This window comes from Aphelocoma coerulescens, chromosome 1A (genome assembly GCF_041296385.1).
Source record: "Aphelocoma coerulescens isolate FSJ_1873_10779 chromosome 1A, UR_Acoe_1.0, whole genome shotgun sequence".
NCBI classification, from domain to species: Eukaryota; Metazoa; Chordata; class Aves; order Passeriformes; family Corvidae; genus Aphelocoma; species Aphelocoma coerulescens.
The window spans coordinates 33,869,772-33,888,611 of NC_091014.1; the positions used below are offsets into that span (position 1 = coordinate 33,869,772).

General features: G+C 38.9%; 1 protein-coding gene across 4 annotated transcripts in view; it reads left to right on the plus strand.

Moving 5' to 3' along the window:
• Positions 1 to 2,709: 2,709 nt before the first annotated feature.
• MON2 (MON2 homolog, regulator of endosome-to-Golgi trafficking) overlaps positions 2,710 to 18,840 on the plus strand; it is a 65,892-nt gene continuing 49,761 nt past the window's right edge. For 3 of the 4 annotated variants that reach the window (XM_068998245.1, XM_068998252.1, XM_068998261.1), the window contains exons 1-2: positions 2,711 to 2,937; positions 16,038 to 16,101. In XM_068998245.1, coding sequence (XP_068854346.1) covers positions 2,827 to 2,937; positions 16,038 to 16,101 — 175 coding nt within the window. In that variant the 5' untranslated portion in view covers positions 2,711 to 2,826. Of the gene's footprint in view, positions 2,938 to 16,037; positions 16,102 to 18,840 lie in introns of all 4 variants that reach the window. The other variant, XM_068998269.1, reaches the window with a different exon arrangement.

Sequence of the window (18,840 nt, forward strand, 5' to 3'; positions counted from 1 at the left end):
TTGTTCCCACTTAAGTCAGCTTAAAAGCTAACTAGCATTCTTAGCTTGCTGGTCAAAAATGTGCTGTCAGAGATGTCCACATATGCCATGCCACCTTCTGAATCAAAAGTGAGTTGAATTGTAACTGGGGTATTTAAAGTGGAAAAGACTGGCAAGCACTTCTGCCCAGGATCAGGACTACAAGCAATAGAATCTATTGCAATGAAATGCAATTGCAGAAGCCACATTCACAATCAAATCAGTGTCACTCAAAAGGATCCTGGCTAGTTTAAACAGTTTAACTGCACTGATTTAGATTAACTGATAAATCCCTGCATTTACAAAAGGCATCCATCAAAATGGTGAGAAAGATGGCCTTGTTGTTTAAGAGACATGAGTGAGATTCAGGCACAAGTATAGTTCCCAGTTCTTGTATTCAGCAGATCTGGAAGAGTTTTCAATTCTACAGCCACTGTAAGATTAATTTCCAAACTCACGAGCAATCTTGCAGTATTTGGCTGGCAATGCTCAGCAGACTGAGTGTCTAGGCTGGTAGTTGAAAAGATATGTATGATCAATGTAAATGATGTCAAGTATGTAAATAGGCAGACAAGTAGATTCCAGGACTATCAATGTGCCCATGGCTCGCTGTGTACAGTAAACTGGTGGAAAATCCAAACAACAGAAAGGAAGTAAATCATTAAAGCTTACCTAAGAAATACACGTGCATAGTAAATAATTAATTCATTCATTCTCCTAGCTAATCATCCATGTTTCTTATTAAGGTATTTGGACTGGTCTGTGAATTGCACCAGGCCTGAAGCCCAGAACAGATGCAGTAAGATGGGAAAATCCTTAGGAAAATGCTTATTGGTTAAGCATGTAAATAGTTCTACTGAAGACAACACTCTTGTTCTTTTGTTGTTGGGGGTTTTTTTAAGTAAGCATAGAAAAATCAAAGCTTTTGAGAATACACAGACCAATGCACTTTGAAAGCATAACAGTGTTATAGAATTATGTTTGCTTTTACTGGACACAGGGGTGAAATCCTAATTCTTTGTCTGACAGCATGTAAAGTTTGACCACCTAATCCAACTGTGCAAGTATTACAAGCAGTTTTTAAAACTCACATCCATTTATCCAGTTCTGTTGAGCTAACAGCCAGTATATTGACAACATGTAAAAATAAATATCTTAAAATAACAAATTACTTAGAAAACAATCCTGCACTCTCTGCTTCACAAAGCACCCCAAAAAATTTATGTGTTCAGGTACAGTCAATGCTGTGCCAGCTTACTATATCATTTGCAATGAATCTCACAGTAAATTAACTCAACTTACAAGTAGGGATGCTCAAATTTATGAAAGGTTCTTTTTACTTTTTCATCACAAAAACCTCAAAATACTAGAACATTGAGTAAGACTGAAGACTTTCAGGAAAATATGAAGAAAAGCTGTTACTTAAAAGTTTTAAATAATATGGCAGTAAAAATTTATTCTTCATTTGGCTTCTTTGTAATTTTTTTCCAAGACTTCCAGGTTTGAAAACTACAGCATGTCAAAACTCACGGATGTTTTCCAACTCCTTGGGTTTATAGAAGAGGAACAGAACCATGCTGCATTATAGGTAGGCAGCCAGCACAGTACACGATTTGCAGCACCAAGAATACGGAAAAATTATTATTGCAGAGATTAAAACCTTTGTGAAATGTTAACTGTTGTGGTGAATGATGAATGGTGTCCTCCAGAAGGAAGCTCCTAGGCAGCCATCAGGCCTAAGCTCCCTGCATCACTACAGGTAACAGATACTGAAGAGCTTGTGCTGCTTGTTCGGGAGCCTGCTTTAGGAATGGGTTAAAAATTGCTGGCTTGGAATTCTGAGGGACACTGCTGGTGACATGAAAGGTGCCCGGGACCCAACTACTCCACGTGCCCTTGGTTTTTCCCTGCCTATGTTATCTTAAAGCTTCTCAAAGAAGGATTCACCCTCGCTTCGCCTAGAGGAAATCACGGAGCGCTGCGTACGCACACGGGCCGAGAAGAGCACAAAGCTTCACTCCTACAGAATGGGCAAGGCTGGAAGGGACCACTTCGGGTCATCTCGTCCAACCTCCCTGCTCAAGCAGGGTCACCTCAGAGCACATTGCATAGAATTGCATCCAGACGGTTCTTGAATCTCCAGCGAGGGAGACTTCACAGGGCAACCTGTTTCACTGCACAGTCACTCACACTGGAAAGAAAGCAAGAACTTCAGGATTCAAAAGAAAAACGTAACAGTATACCTCGCTTTTTGCTTTTTACAATCAAACGCTCCTGAGAGCCGGACTTGGCCAGAGGGACCGATCTCCGCACCCCTGCAGCCGCTCGGCGGGGTTGGCGGCCACCGAAACCCAAGCAGCTTCGCCACCACCTTCCTCAGTGACCCTTCGGCAACGCCGCGGTTTGTGCCCTCCCCACGGCAGCTCCCCAGCACCGGCGGCCCAGCCTCGGCCCAGGTCTCAGCGCCTCTCCTGCCCCTTCACGCCGACCCGGTGGCACGGCGGGGAAGGGGCAGGGGTCCCGCTCCCCGCGGCGCGCCCAGCCTAGCCCGGCAGGAAGGGTCCGGTGCCGCCTCCTTCCCTCCCTCCCTGCCAGCGGCCGCCGCTCTCCCCGCCCCCGGCCGTGTGTGCGGAAGCTGCCGGCGCCCGGGATTGTGGGAGCGGGGGGGACGCGGCGCGGGGAGGGGACGCGGCCGGGGCCGGAGGGTTCCGGTGTGGGGCGCAGACGTGTCGGCCGGGCCCGCGGATTGTCAGGCGCTGCCCCTGCCCTCTGGAACAGCGCGCGGCCCGGGGCCGGCCCGGCGGCGCCATGGCCGGGACCAGCAGCCCCGAAGCCGTGAAGAAGCTGCTGGAAAACATGCAGGGGGACCTACGGGGCCTGAGCCTGGAGTGCCGGAAAAAATTCCCCCCCGTCAAGGAGGTGAGTGGTGCTGAGCCGAGTCAAGCCGGGCCGTGCTGGGCTGAGCCGGGCGGCGGACGCCGCTCCAGAGGGGCCTCCCTGTCCCGGGGCCCGGCCGGAGCGCAGCTGCCGGTGTGCCCGTGCTCCAGTCCCCAGCCCGGTGCCGTTCTCGGTGAGCTCCGACCTCCACGGCCTTGGGCTGTGCCCAGACGGTGCTGTTCGTGTCGCGTGTTCTGTGGCTGTTGTTTTCAGTGCGCTGCCGAGGCGGGGGCCGTGGGCCGGGCTGTGCCCCTCGGGGAGCGGAGCTGGCGGACAGACCGTCTCTTGACGGGCGAAGAAGGGGCGGCCCCGGTGCACCCTCGGCGCCCTCCGGGGAAAACACAAAGTTCGGCTTGGCTGTCTCGGCACCACCGAGCGAGCGAAACTCGCCGGAGGCGAGCTCGGTGCTGGGGCTTGGGCGCCCCGGCGCGCGGGCACCGAGCGAGCGGGAGCCCGAGGGGCCGGCTGCGACCGAGGAGGGCCGTGCTCTGCCCCGGCCGGCCCTGCGGCTGCGGTGGGAGCCCGGGGCCCCGCAGGTCTCCCCTCGGGTCTGTGCCTTGCTCCTGTCTCGAAGTGTGGCTGGGGTGCCCGGGCCGGCGTGCCTTATTCCTGACCATTGCACAGCCGTGGCTGCCGGTGTGAGCTGGGCGGGTCGCTCGTCATCACTACCGCGTCGTTGTGTGGCTTTCCAACGGTGTGGGCACAACCGAGGAAGCTTGGAAGACGCAGAAGTTTGGATTACTGTTTTTTCTGCCCTTCTTAAAAATCCCTTTAATAAACTCATTCCAGTAAGATTGTGTGTTTTATTTTTGAAACCTGAGTTTATGCTGTGCAGCCTGAGACCTCAGTAATCTCGGTGAGCAGGATTACTTTAATTGAAGAGCAGTTGGAATTTTTCTTGCTAACTTAAAATATCCGTTTTAACCATATGTTTTTCTGTTGTTTTTATACAGTCGGTTTAACTTTTTCCCTATCAGTAGTTTGCCACTTGCTGTTTAAAAAAGTTTTCCATGCAATACTGGGAGGAAAAATACTAAAAGATTAAGTCAGATTAACCTGCAGACCCAGAGGCCCAGAAGAAAGGCATTGCGTGTGCTATGTGACTTTGGTTCCAATTAAGTGATAGCATATTTAATGTTGTATAAAGTATTATACACTTTAACAGCTGAATTGAAGCTAATGACTCTTCTTGTTTTGAAAGACATGAAGTGACACACTGTAGCAGAGCATGTTATGTACTGTTTTAGGTTGCAGAGGAATGCTGGTGTGTTTGAGAAATTTTGTGTGGTCACAGAAAAACAAGAGAAAGTTGTGATCAGTCCTGAGGAATTGTGTGTGGTGGTCACATGCAAATAAGAAAAAGCTCTGATCAGTATAACAGAAGTCTGTGTGTGTTTGGAGGGAGGCTGGAGTGCTGCTTGCACTCCCTTCTGTGTATTACTATGTAACTCTTGTTTAGTCTCTGAACAAGTTTCCCCACTGTGTTAATGTTTATTTTCTTTGAGATCGACAGAGGAGATGGGCAATGTCGTTCTTAAGCTGGTATTTTAAGTAATGCTTCATTACGTTTGCCATGGCTAAGTATTATAGTAACTACTGCATGTACTTCATACTTGTTCAGCACGTTTACCATATTCTTGTGTAAATTCGACTTTTGTGTTGTTCCCTTTAAATTGACAGCAATTTGTATCGCTTTCTTCATTGAAAACACGTAATAAAGTTTTTCACAATTGTCTGGGATTTGGATAGGTTTATTGGAGTAGTACTGGAAGATGTTTATAAAGAGGTGGAACTTTCCGCTGGGAGCTGTGTGTGTGCTCTTACAGGGAGTCTGAGGTGAAAGCAGTCCTACAGTAGGATGTATGATACAGTTGCAGGAAACGATCTTGCTTCCTCACTTCTGGAAGCCGTTTTTTTTTTGTTCTAGTTTTAAAGGAAATGGGTGTCCTTTTTTTGTCAAATCTCAACTGCTAAACAGATATTTTAATTGCATATGTTTGGTCTGATCATGATTAGATTTAGCTAGAGTGATCAGAGGAATGGCAAATTCTTCTTACTGACTTGGAACAGCACCAGTTTTTTAAATCATGTTTAAACACTGGCTTTTAAAAATAATTTCATACCACTTGCAATCTCACTTTTTTACTTGCAGTGTAACTAGACTCTCCCACATGCCTTGTAATTTATGAGTTTATATTGCAGTTGATGTGTATGCTTTCACGTCACTTAATAAGCTTACCATACTAGGATAAAACTATTGAAAAATTCCTAGTCCCAAATTAATAGTTATGGGATGTATATCATAGTTGTTAGATTTGATAGGTACTTTATAAGGTAAACTGCTTCTCATAATCTCTGTAGTGTCTGATGTAGTAAAGATTTTGCTCACAGTTGTTATCTTCATCCACTTCTAAAATGAATTGTCTGTTTGGTTTTGTTTGTTTTGTTTTTATATTAATAGTATTTAAATTCTACAAAGTGAATTTAGCTGCTTGGTTTGCTGTGATAAAAGTAGTAATGTACTTTTCAATTCTGCTCATTGCTCAGATGATTAACGTGAGTAAATCCTTTAACCAATACTGTAAGGATTTAGACCAGTTGTATGATCAGAAAAACAGAGCCTTTTTTATTAGAAGGGTTTTAGTTTTCACTCTTTAAACACCTTTCTAATGCATATGTTATTACAAAATTATGCAGTATCTATTAGGTTCAGAGAGACCAAAACAATATTAAATGATTCTTTGAACAGGCATGTACGTGACACAGCTGAAGTTTACGGGAGTTCTTTTGGGGGAGGAGGGTGAGAGTGGGGTTTGGATGCAGAAGAGAAGGGGACAGCCAACCATGGGATCTAGATCTTATCCTCAATTAGGAGTAAGAAGTAAGGTCTTAATGAACCCTTATTGAAAACAGGACTTGGAACTCTTCAATGTTTTAAGTGCTTTCATTTCAATTTTTCTGTTACTCTGAGTCTGTAAAGTTTTCTTAGTAGGTCACGTTTATGTGAAAATCATGTAGTTGTAAGTCCAGTAACTTACAGCAGTAGAGTCTGAGGTTTTTGCTGACTTCGATAATCTGTTAAGAAGTGTTGAAATTACTGAGTTACTCCCACTGTTAAACTTGGGACACAAATATGTGGCCAACTTCCTTCCCTTTAGTTAGAGCTTTTAACTGAGAAATAACAGGATGTTTGTTGACTCCAAAGCATCCGTATGTTGTCTGTGCTCTGTGTGACAAATAATACCCAAGTAGGTTTTTCCTAGGCTATGCCGTTTAAAGCTTTAAAAATGGGAGCTGCAGAAAGAACCTGTAAGTCTGAAATTATGTTGCTGATGATGTTTGGAGTTTAAATAACATAACAGACGTATTAATAGTAACTGGTGGAGAACACCAGTTACTATTACACTTGAGACCTTTGTCTCTTTGTTGCTAGAGGTTTTTTCTCTTTGATACTTCCTCAGATCGGCACCGACTACAGAAGTGTACTAGGCATGAATACTATACACTATGAACAAGGTGTGATTTGGTGATTGTGTCTCTGAAATACCAAGCCTGTTTAAACTGGCAGACATATGTGTTTGTATTTTCACAACCTATTTCTGTTGCCCTGCTAGAAAAACAGAAATCAGCCATGGATGGGATAGAAGCTCTCAGGGCAAGTGTAAATAAAACACTGGTTTTTAGAGCTTGAAGAGGATGGAACAGTCTTTGGTACAGGCATCAGTCCTGTTGATGTTATCTAAAGTAATCTGGCATTTCTCCTAGAAAACAATACTACTTGGTCATTAGTATGTAATTTTTAATACAGTGAGCTCTAAGATTTGCTCTGTACTGGACAGTATTGTAATGCTGCTAACGCTGCACTGAATTGTGTGCTGCACACATAGAGCTTTATAAACTATTTTAATCTGCTAGTGACTGGGGTTTTGTATTGTGTGCTGCATTTGTGGAAAGCTGGTGGTGCTCTTCTTAGTGAACTGGAGTAAGAAGTTTGTCTTATCACAGAATTGAAAATGGTTTAGTGTCCTAAATAGGTTACCTGCTGTTTCTTATTACAGAGTGAAAATATTGTTCAGTAAGCTGCATCTGATTTGGTTAGGTAATTCTACTGCATTACAGAACTTCAGAAATACAAGGGGGAAATATTTATAATTGGCAGAAATAATGGAGTTAAAAGGAGAAAGAAGTATACCCAAAAGTTCCTCGCAGCCTGAATTCCGGTCATATGTAACTCACTGTTGTTTACACAGATCCAGTCAAGCAGTCTTAGCTTTCTGGTAGGCTTGTAGTCTCTGTGTTGTCTCAGGTTTTTTCTTGACTTTTAAATAGTAGTGAAAGCAAAGTGATTTTAAGGAAAAAAAAAAAAAACCCACACAAAAAAGTAACTCTTACTCAGCTCCCTGCACGGTTTCAGGCACATTTGTGCTGGTAGGAGAGGGGAAGGGAGAGGGCAGGTGGGGTTGGGGCATCATCCCGTGGCAGGATCAGCTTGGCCTGGGACAAGGTGTGTGCCCTTTTCTTGGCGGTTGTGTAATAGGTTGCAGGTTGCCTGTATGTTTTAGGATGTTTGTTGCTGTAGTAGGGCTGGAAAAGAAGTGGTGTTCTACTTGCCTCCACCTGGAAGAGAAGCGCAGAATTAGCTTTGAATACTTTGGTCAGTAGAAATGCTCTCTTGAGTCTCTTGGAAGAAAGCTTTTGATAGCCTCACTGTGCTGTTTCTTTACCAGAGCTTTGTTTGAAATAGCAGCATTGTTTTTACTTAGCTACTTATTGAGTTGTATACTCCTTTGGCACACAGACATATTTTTGAAGCTGTATTGTAATTTTCTGTATCTAGGAAAAATAATAGAATCCAATTTGCAATCCTATTTTTTCTTCCTTTATAAGTAACTCTTCTTGCAGGCAAGTAGCCTTACAGAGCTCCTAGGGTAGAAGTCAAAAACTTAGAATTTGAGTGACTTCTGGACAAAGCAAACTTTAAATTATTTAATTACAGTAGATGTGGTGTGGACTAGCCTGAGGCAAGAGATAGGATTTGCCCTTTCTGAGAGGCAGTGTGTTGTGTTGTGTGAAGACAAGCATTATTCTACATTTCTTCCTTTGGAGTCCAGTCCTGTTTGCATTGAGTGACTTACATGACAGTTCAGTCCCCTGGGTTAAATCATCCTTGTTTAGGAATGATATGCCGATCTTGAACACATGCCAAAGCTAATGCCAAAAAATTAATTGAGAAGCTTGTCCTTTTTAGAGAACCTCTGATATGTAAGTATGTAAGTAAAATTCATTGGGTAGCTGTATGAAACTAAACATGAGGATGTATTGCAAAAGTTAAACACACACTAAAAAGATACAGATCAGTTAATTTCGTATATAATGTTCTGAAATAATGTATATAAAGTAATGAGTATTTTAGACCAAACCGCTACAAATGTCAACGTGATCATTAGGACTCCTAATGCAACTGGAAGGAACAGTTAAAACGTGTGAATATTTGTTAGCTGTTTGTTCTGTAAGGATAATATTTCAGAAATTTTGTTGAACGTAGTGCAGTAGACATATTGGAGAAGGCTAAGAAAGAAAATTACATGCTGAAGTGTCTTGTGATTTGGGCATCTGAGTCACTTGATGTACTTCTAGCATCGAATAGTTTCTGAGTGCTCTGCATTCATGCTACTTTAGTGGTAGAAGGATGAGCCAAATGAACCTAGGAAAGAAGAAACCTTTGTACATAGACCATTTTCTGTAGGATTAATCAAGTTTTTGGGTTTCCTGCTTTATTTTTTGAATAAAATTGATTAAATAATTCTGACACTATAGCCTACAAGGAATTTAACCTACACTGAACTTTCCAGGTTGGTTTATTTTCAGGTCTTCACAACATTAGTTTGGAAGGATGAAAACTAGAGTTTTTGGGGTTTCTTTAATGGGTATTCACTTAACGAATATTTTAAAAGTTCTTTTGAAATAGAGAAACAATGCTCTGTAAAATGTATATTGTCATACTTAGGCAGCTTGCACTAAAGCATGTGTTTTGTGCAGGTGAGTGGAGATTACTCTGTAGCCCTCTTGAGTTGCCAGCCTGTAGCTGAGCTGGTAACCTGAGACTCGTGATCCCTAATACCTCTTTCAGTTTCTTTTATAATTTCTGATCTTTCCCACTTGCTGTGTCTGCTAGCTTCGTGTTTGGAGTCAATTAATTCTGCAGTGGTTTTTTTTCAATATTGACAATAGTATTTTTTCAAAATTATGTTTTTAAAAGTGAACTCTTATATTTCTAGGAGACCATCATCTATTCAGATGTGTTCTAAGCTTCATGGTCCATTGTAAATCATAAGTTTCATGTGATCATTGTAATCTTTGAGAAAAAATGTCGTGTTTCAAAGTGATTCACGTAAGGCGCACAGGTCAAATTTCTTCATCATGTAATACCTTGCAGTTTAATGAATGAAGAAAATTATTAAAAGTTTCAGTATTATCAGTCTATCTTTACACTTTCCAAGTCACACTTTTCAGTGCAGGATTAAGGTGCCTAACGTTGGGTGTCTAAGCTTCATTGATTGTGCAGGCTTGGTTTATTATGGAAATAATGTCAGTAGAGCCAAAGAACAATTCAGAGTATCTCATAGCCAGGGGATTGATTCCCTCTATCACCGACATACTAGGTGTTCTACATTGCCATTTGAGATACCATAATATGTCTTCCTTGGCTTCTAGCCTCTGGTCCAGGAGGGCATGGGTCTTCTGGTGTCTGCATGTAGTTGTCTTGGTTACAGAGGCCTAAGCTTAGATCTCTGCATTGAGCCTCTGCTAGTGGGTCAGCTGAATTAGCTTATGGAGAGGCTTTAAGAATTAAGGAGCGTTCAGTAGAGACAATCTCCATTGTAATGGGAGTCTAAGTATTTAAATTTGTGCATCTTAATCTCTGATTTAATTCTTATCTGCCTACCATGGCTTCTTGAAGATTATACAGGAAACTTGTAGCAGAAGTTGAAAGTTCTTGGTGACTCCAGTTCTCAACTAGTGCCTAAACTGTCAGCTATTGTTTCTTTTTACCAGGTGTCTGGAAAATGGACACTGCTGACTGAATGTAGTACTTGTGGCAAATCCTCAAAAGTTGCCTGGTCCCACCTGTTGTGATCGACAAGCTGAAGGCAAAATTAGTTTGAACTTCAAGTGTATGTCTCCTAAAGCTCTGAAACAGGCTGTTGTATTTTTAATGTAGAGTGATAATTGTTATGTCAAAAGTATGTAAGTAAAATTCAAGTGCAAGTGCTCTGTTTCAGTGGTTTAAAATTAGTTGTGTGGTACTTGAATGGATCACTCAGAAATCTCTTAATGGTAGACACAAGCTCTCTCAGAATATCCTTACACTACATATGTATCTAATATCTACCATATATTGTAATATATGTAATATTTAGTTACCAATATAATTTATATAGAATACAATACAAAATATGGGATACATCTGTTCTGTCTGTTGAAGAGAGAAGTAGAACTTAAAAAAATTGTTGTTAAGTGGCTTGTGTTTCTTCCAGGTTAGCTCTTTTGCCTCTCTGTCTACATTAGTGCTGTTTGGTAATGTGTTGGTTTATGTTATGCATTGTGATTTGTTCTGTTAATTTATATGTGATGTTTTTTCCAGCTGAGGTGTAGTATTTTGACTGTCAAGTGAAAACTTATGATATTAAGTATTTGTATTCAAATATCTTTATGTTCATGTCAAGTGAGGTAGCTCCAGAGGCAGCAGCCCTGAAGCATTTTAGATAACACTGGCAATTCTCCTGGCATTAGTGATGTTTAACCTTCAGAATTCTGAACTGGCTACTGGTACTGCAAACTGAGAATTTCAGAAGATTAATGGACCAGAGGAGTAGTCACTCCTGTCAAGTGTGAAAGAGCACTCTGAATATGAGAGCAACTAATACAGTTGCACTAAAGCTGGAAATGAACAAGACTCTGTGTGTTTAAAAAACAAAAAACATAAACTGCAATGTCTTATATCTTCAGTTGAACAAGAAAGTGTATGATAGAATCTGTTAATCCTTTTTTTTTCTAATTTATGATAATTTTGTAACAAAGTGATAATAAATTGTTCAGTGTAATAAACCCCTGTGAGTGCCCAGCAATGTCAGATCAAAACTGGCATTTTGCCAGTTTAACTCATGTAAAATGACCATATATAAAAGAGAAGGGTCAGAGTAGAGATTGTACTCATGGGGAGGAAGATAAAAATACAGAAGGCAAGTGCAATGCTTTTTCACACAAATGTGGTATGCTTTAGTGCTTTCATGAAACTGATTTAGTGAGGAACTTTTTCTGAGTGTGTTCTTTTCCAAATAATAGTTTAGAAGTCCAGTAATGGCCCAGAATATGCTTTTGCAAAGCAAGCCAGAATAACAATGAAGTGAAACTGTACTTTAGACAGGAGGATCTTTTATCTAAACTATTTGATATAGGGTTAGTGTTCCAGTTGGAAAGGCAGATAATGGTGGATATGAAAAAAATTGCTCTTTTTATTTCCTGTAATAGATATGGAAGTGACTATAGATAACATATATTACTCTCATCCCATCTTAATAAAAGGTTGGCAAACAATGTAATGTAAATACCAATACAAACTATTGTTCCTGAATGCTTTTCTTTTTAGAATAGAGAAATCAATAACTTGTGTAGTAAGGACTGCAAACCTTACAACAATTTTAATGCCTCTGGAGATAGCAATTTGCTCTAATGTACAATGAAAACACAAATGGTCATTCAAAAGCACTAGCAGTGAACATTCTTGGTTTTATTAACTTTTGATAATAATGCTTTCATATTTACAAATTTATACAAAAATATCCTTAATGTTAGATCAATCCTTCGTAGAAATAACCACGTGCCTGGTTGTTGCATTAAATATCCTTATGGGAATTTATATTTTTTTGGTTAATAAAGTAAAAAAGATGCTAACTTCTCTTCCTAATTGTTAGACACCAATTTCTTTGAAGATCAGTATGTTTATCCTTTCTAAAGCATTTTTAAAAACCCAGGTTTGAAACTTTTAAAAGAATGATAGATATGGCAGAGACAACAAGTGCTTTTTTTCACTTTAGTTTTGAATTTTATGTCATCTTTCCCTTAGGAAAAGTTGTTAACTATGTTATTATTTTTCAGTAAAAGAAGGGTAGCTCTTTCATAGTTACCTCAGAGTAAAGGCAAAACCATAGAGATTACTGCAGAGCAACTGATGTACTGTCTGATCACATCCCAGCTGACCCCTCTGGTCCCTTACTTGCCTGTCTGTATGCATTGCAATAGAGGTCCAAGATGTCTTGGCCTCTGAGATTTAAATGTTCAAGCATATACCATGCCATTAATCTTTGTACTGCCGAGACAAGTCCCATTCTTGGGCTGCCGGGTAACATTATGATGATCATGGAGTTAGCTGTAGTGGTGTCTTGAGCTAATGTAGATTGCCTACTGCAGTTGGGTCTAAGAGCTTCCACTGTGTCCCAGAAGGCAGATTTGAAAAATTGGTGCTTTCTAGATGCACTTATCACTCCTGGTGTGGATGGTGGCTTGCCTTTACGTCATGCTGAACTCATGTAGAATTGTATATCCCAGTTATCCCAATACCTTCATATGCTATTGATGAGTTATAAAGCTTTAAATCTGTATACACAGACTACAATATGGAGAAATTTAGCTCATGAATGTTACCTGGATGTTGGAAAATGTTGGTTCTGCTTGAGGATACATTAAATCTTTCCTTCCTGATTGTCTGAGCAGCTGTTACCTGTCTCTGTTACCCAATCGGTGCTTTTGACCCTAAACAAAGTGTAAAAATTTCCAAAAATCTGGAAGATGCTCACAGCACATCTGATGACAGGAATGCTGAAATTCTTCCCTGTTTCAACTGAAGACTCAGAAGTCCATTAGGAGGGGAAGAGTTTTGGATCTGAGAAACTCCTGAAGCTAGGTTTGAAAGAGTCGATGCATTTCCACATCGTGGTCTCTCATGTGCAGAGAACTGCTGTCTATAAGGCAGCTGTAAATGTTGTCGTCAGATTGTACATTCAGAGAGGAGCTTTGAGGCCAGGAGATAGATATTAGGTGCAGACTTCAGTCTACTTGAAACTGCACTGTCTTGATTTTTTTAATTATTTTTTTTTTTTGGCACATAAATTTTCTATTTGCCTTACTTTGATTTCTGTGAAGGGTGATTTCCTCATAATCAGCAAATGCTTGGTAACTTCCAAGGAAGCAGAAAGATGATTAAGCAAGTGTTTGAGCCCAGAGGGTCCTGTTGAATTTTGCTGTGAGATTATTGACTGATTAAAACCAGGTCAAATTACTGGAAGAGATTGACTTAAATATGTTCTATCACTGAGAGTCAATTTCTCTTCTTTGTCAATATTTCACCTTCCCAGACTGGATGCTGCAGTTGCTTCAGGAGGAGCATGAAGCAAAACTTAATAATGGCAAGTGTGTATTTGAGACATTTTATATCAGTTCATTTCACAGTTATTAAAGCAGCAGAATTGGAAATCTAATTGACTGAAGGTTGTAAGTACATTTAAGCTTTGTTATGTTTCAGGAATTACATGTATTTGCTTCTTTTCAAAATAAAGAGATAACTGACTTGCTCATTAGACTACTATGAATTGCAGTGCTAAGGGAAGCTGGTAATGTTACATCTAAAACTGGTGGTTGCTTTAAAGACATGGTATCTTATATTTATGTCAAAGTAAATTATCATATTTGTACCCATAAGTACACACACTATAATGCTGTCTCTCTTCTTGATTAGTGTTTTATAAGATTCTTTTCTCATGTGGCAGTGTCCTGCAGGCTGCTATAGTAAATTTGTAAACTTAAAAGCTATGAATATATCTTTTAATATGCCACTTAAATTGATGCAATCCAAGCACACTTTTACATTCATGTATACAGATTAGAATTGTTTTTAGCTATCATGTGTTCTGTTGGCTATTTGTGATCAACTGAGGTATTTTTTTATAAATGTTTGTATTGTCTCTTTTACATAAACAGTGGAGTACTCTATTTTTCTTTTGTAGGATGTGTGCAGTGTAATTAAGTCTAAACATTTTTAATTGCATTCTGAACAGAAACTCTGAAATAGAGTATAATGCAGATGGTCATAGAAATTTCTGTATCTCATGTAGAAGAATGTTTATATTCAGCAGTTGTTTTGTTTTAACTTATTTTTTTCAAAAATGTATACTATTTTATATAAAACATGGGAACAACTGAGAGCCATTATGTTGGAAAATTTTTGTGCAAAGTGCATGGTGTTTGTTAATGCCACTAATATGAGCAGGCTTAATATTTCTTTGAATCAGAATGAGTTTGTCACTCTGGGCAAGAAAGAAATCAACTACCAGTAGATGTGATGAGTTTCAGTTTGAAGATAATTGAAGTTGGACTGTGACAAATCCTTCCTATTAATTAATAGGAACAATGTGTTGTGACAAGAACCCCTCCAATTAGCTGACAATTTATAACTGAAGAAGAACATGGATTGACTTAAATCTCGAGAACTTCAATACATTAATATAATTAAAATAAATGAGAGCTGCATTTGGCATGCCTCATTTTAATTATGCAGAATATATATGTGCATGTTGCCTTGTGCTCATTTGAGCATGTTGTATGTTAATCAGGCACATGGATATTATTGACTTTACTTTTGAAAACTGTATTCAGAGAAACTTAAATAAATCTCCAGGATTTTAAGGCAGTGTTTAGTCTTCCTATATTGTTTTGGGAAATTAAAAAAAAAAAAAAAAAAAAAAGAAGGAAGAAAATTCCAGCTTTGCATTTCTCATTTGGTTATTTTGAGAAATGTGTATATCAACTCTTAAATATTTGCTTGTGAATTTATACAGGCATCTTAACCTGACTCTCTGGGAAATCTTGTTGGAATAATGTTCTGAGGGAGAGGGAATATTAATACTTGGTAGAACTTTATGTTACTATCATTTTTGTATTTCTGCTGTCACAGCTTCTCTGCTTCTCTCATCTATTTTATGTGGTGACAGCACACATCTTTAAATAGTAGTATCAGAGGAAAACTGTAAGTGTTTAGTGTGGAAAATACACAGATATACAAAGCTGAAATAAAAGGGGAAGTGTGCTTTCAAATTTGCAGAACAGTATTTTCCAGCAACTTGCATTCAGTCGTTTGGGAAAACCTGTTGCGCTTATTTTGATTTATTTAATTCTTTCCAGAGGCTTATAGTGTATTAATGGAATTAGAAAATGGAAAGGCACAATATATAATGTATTGTTTGTATTTAGGTTTTGTACACAAAACTTTCAGAAGTCATAGTCTTGAAATGCAAAGCCTCTATGTCACATTTCCAGTTCGGCTTGATTTCCGTAAGAGAACGTGACTTGAGTGATTTATGCAGGGAAGTGTTTGTGGGCAGTTGAAGAGGGAGTTGCCATTCCCTTGGGGCCGTGCATGATGTCCTGGCTCGGCTGGGCAGCCCTAGTTGTCACCCTGCCATGCTGTGCCCAGGCAGCCTGCAGCCCTGGCCCTGCTGAAGGAGTGTGTGAGGGAGAGGAGGATGCTGCTGCTCTGCCAAGTCACACGGGGAAAGGGGAGGAACTGGCGCTATGCACTGTATGATATGCTGGGAAGAACAGAGCATATTGTTAGAAAGGCATCTTCATGGTATTGCCCTGGGATAATTTGTATAGGACATTTGAGAGCCAAAATCCATGGGGAAAATGGGTTTCATTTTTATACTCGTAGCTTGAAATGGTATAGAGACTATGTAACAGTGTTTATGCTTACTAGTGGTTTTTTTTGCATTCATAAGACCAGAAAGTAATACAATGAGAATCACAATTTCCAAAAATTCTGAATATAACCCTTCCTGTAGAATTCTGGAACGGAATTCCAGCAGCTACAAAAATTTCACCTCTGCATTAGCTCTGCTGGCAGAAACCACTACAAAAACATTTTTTGCTCTGAGACTGTACCTTTTTATTTGTCCACAATATTTTTATTTCTTTGCAGATATTGATGTATGGTATAGCATCTAAACTACTTATTTTTTTTCTTCCAGGCTGCTGAATCCGGAATAATAAAAGTGAAAACAATAGCTGCACGGAACACAGATATTTTGGCAGGTAATTATTTGCAGTGCAATGGGAAAAATAAAGCTGAGTTACAGATCAAAATGTTAAAAAGATGTCTTGGATATGTCTAATAATACTACATGTCTTTTAGTGTGTGCTGTATTGTTGATGCTTTACTTTTGGGCACCTAGCAAAAAATCTAGTAGCACAGAAGTTTTTAAATACTACGTGTGTTTCATGTTAGTGCTATTCTGGTGCTGAGGAAGGGCTCCATTTTCAGTTGATGCTCTACAAAAGTAATCATCCACTTAGAAAAGTAACGTGAAATACTTAAGACCTTACATTCTCAGTGTTCTAGTTTCTGTGGTTGAGTGCTCTGTAGTATGATCCACATCTGTGTGTTAGTCCAGCCTTTGGGGACTTGTAACTGGCAGGCAAAATTCCGTCTTTGTCTGAGACAAGGTCATTCAATTTAAGATGTTCCAATGCCTTGAGGGACAGGGCATATCTTGTGAGCTGCAGCTTTATAAGTGCTTAAAACAGTATCTTTTGACTGTCTTCAGCTTTATAAAGTTGGCTTCTTGCCAGTTGCTGGTAAAGCCCTTGGCCAGATTTGAATGTCCCTGCATTAATACTTGAGTGTCTACCCCAGATGTAGTCAAAATCCTTTAAATGCCAGGTTGTTTGGTAGGTCCAGTGAAATAGCTGCAAAACCATATCTTGTTTTGAGGTATGTAAATCAGATATGGTTAAGGAGGCATTTTCTAGGATTATTTGAATTAACAGACCCAATCCTCAGTATTTCACTTTAATGCCTCTTTTTTATTTGTTTATTTTCTTTGTTTTTACTGCTGTCATGAATGCTGACATAAGTGGGAAAAGTATGCCAGGTAATGTCAGCTATATCAAAATACACAAACAATCAAGGGAGAGCTGTAGTTAGCCATTTGGGAAGCTGTCAACATATTATTGCATAAAGAAATTTGTATTTTAGAAAGCTAGTTTCTAATTCTGCAAAGTTCTCTGGTTTTTAGTTTTCAAAGGGAAGAGATGGGAAAGATCATTAAACTTAGTCATGGATGCACAGTGCTTTCATCTTTTTGAGGGAACGCTTTCTGGTAGTCGGTAAAATTTTTAAAATAATTTTCTTTTGGAAAGTTTAAACTAGAATGTGCTTAGTATTTATTTCATTTTAAAAAAACTGCACAGATTTGTTGTTAAGAGGTTTGGGAAACCAGCAGGTCCTAAAAAGTTATTTTGATTAGTTAATCTTTGCTAATAGGATAATAACTTTTTCCCCCTTTGTTTCACAGTTTTGTACTGGGAAAATGTACTTTGCCTGCACATTATCCTAACATTCCATGGTTAAAGCATAATGTCATTAAACAGACTAAATTCTTTATGAACTCTTGTATTTTTTGAGGTATCAGTTGTAACCTAAAATTATACATGTTAATGTCTAGAAATTGTCTCCTATCTAATATTTGAAATCTTTTGAAGAAAAATAATGTATATACATTAGTAATAATAAAGCTGCAAAATGCTACTGTAATTGTGAAATCTAGTGGATACTTTTTGACTGCTAGATGACTTAGGAACATCTATGAGACATTCTAGTAATAGAAATAAATATTTTGACCAGGATATGATTTTTTTAATCTTTTGATGTAAACTGTGGTTTCACTAACATCGATAAGAACAACTGTATTGGATTGTTTTGAATAAGCTGATCTGATGCTTTCTTGAGCATTTCATTGTGTAGGATTATAATTTTTAGAAAAATAGATGCAGGCTTAAAATCATTATTAAAATCTTTTAAATCTTTGTTATTTTTGGTGGGATATATTTAACCTGCCAGAACTTCGAGGTCATTGATCTAACTTCTTTCTTTCTCTTGGAAAAGTTAAGTTGAGCTGTTTCAAAGTCTTCATTCTTGGCAGTCTGTGCATGCTTTATAATTTATTTATAAGAACTTGAGAAATTCCAAAGGAAGATAAAACCTTATATCACAGGAGATAAATTTGAGAAATTATTTCCATGTGGCTTTGAGATGTGCAAAAACTTACAGTTTAGGAGTTCTAAAAAATCAGAATTATAATTTTGCTGATGAAATAAACAGGGAAGTTATACTTTCAAGAAACTTCTCGTTTGTTATGGTTCAGTAAGATAGATTTCTTTTTCAATACATATTGCCATAATTTGGTAGCAAAATTGAGACAGACCTGGCAAAAATAAATTTTTTCTGCATTTGAAGACCGAAGCTAATACAGTCACCGAATCATATGATCACAGAATATTCTGAGCTGGAAAGGATCATCAAAGTTTAGCTCCTGTCCCTCTGAACAGGAAAGCCCCAAGAATCACTCCATGTGCCTGGTTGCTATAAAACCAGATGGGTACCGAAGCAGATTTACAAAACATTAATTTTTCAGCTTCATAAAGTAAAAATATTTGTCTAGATTCTGTTGTTGTTGTTTTTGTTCTGTTGTTGCTTTTAATGGTTATAGAAGAAAAATATTGTAAAAGGCCTAAATTTATTCTTTGTCATGCCATTTTTGCCATTCAGAATTATATCTGGAGTCTCATGTTAAGGATAAATGTTTTGTGGTATCTTTTTGCTTGCTTTTTTCTGATTGATGGTTAGAATTTAGTGGCAGTTCAGAAATGTCAACTGTTGATATCACCCTATAAGAGCTATTATCTTGTAGAAAGTTGGCATCTATAATTTATAATAGCCTATCCTTTTCATAGAAACTTCTGAGCAAGTTAGTGTTTCAGTTAGAAAATATC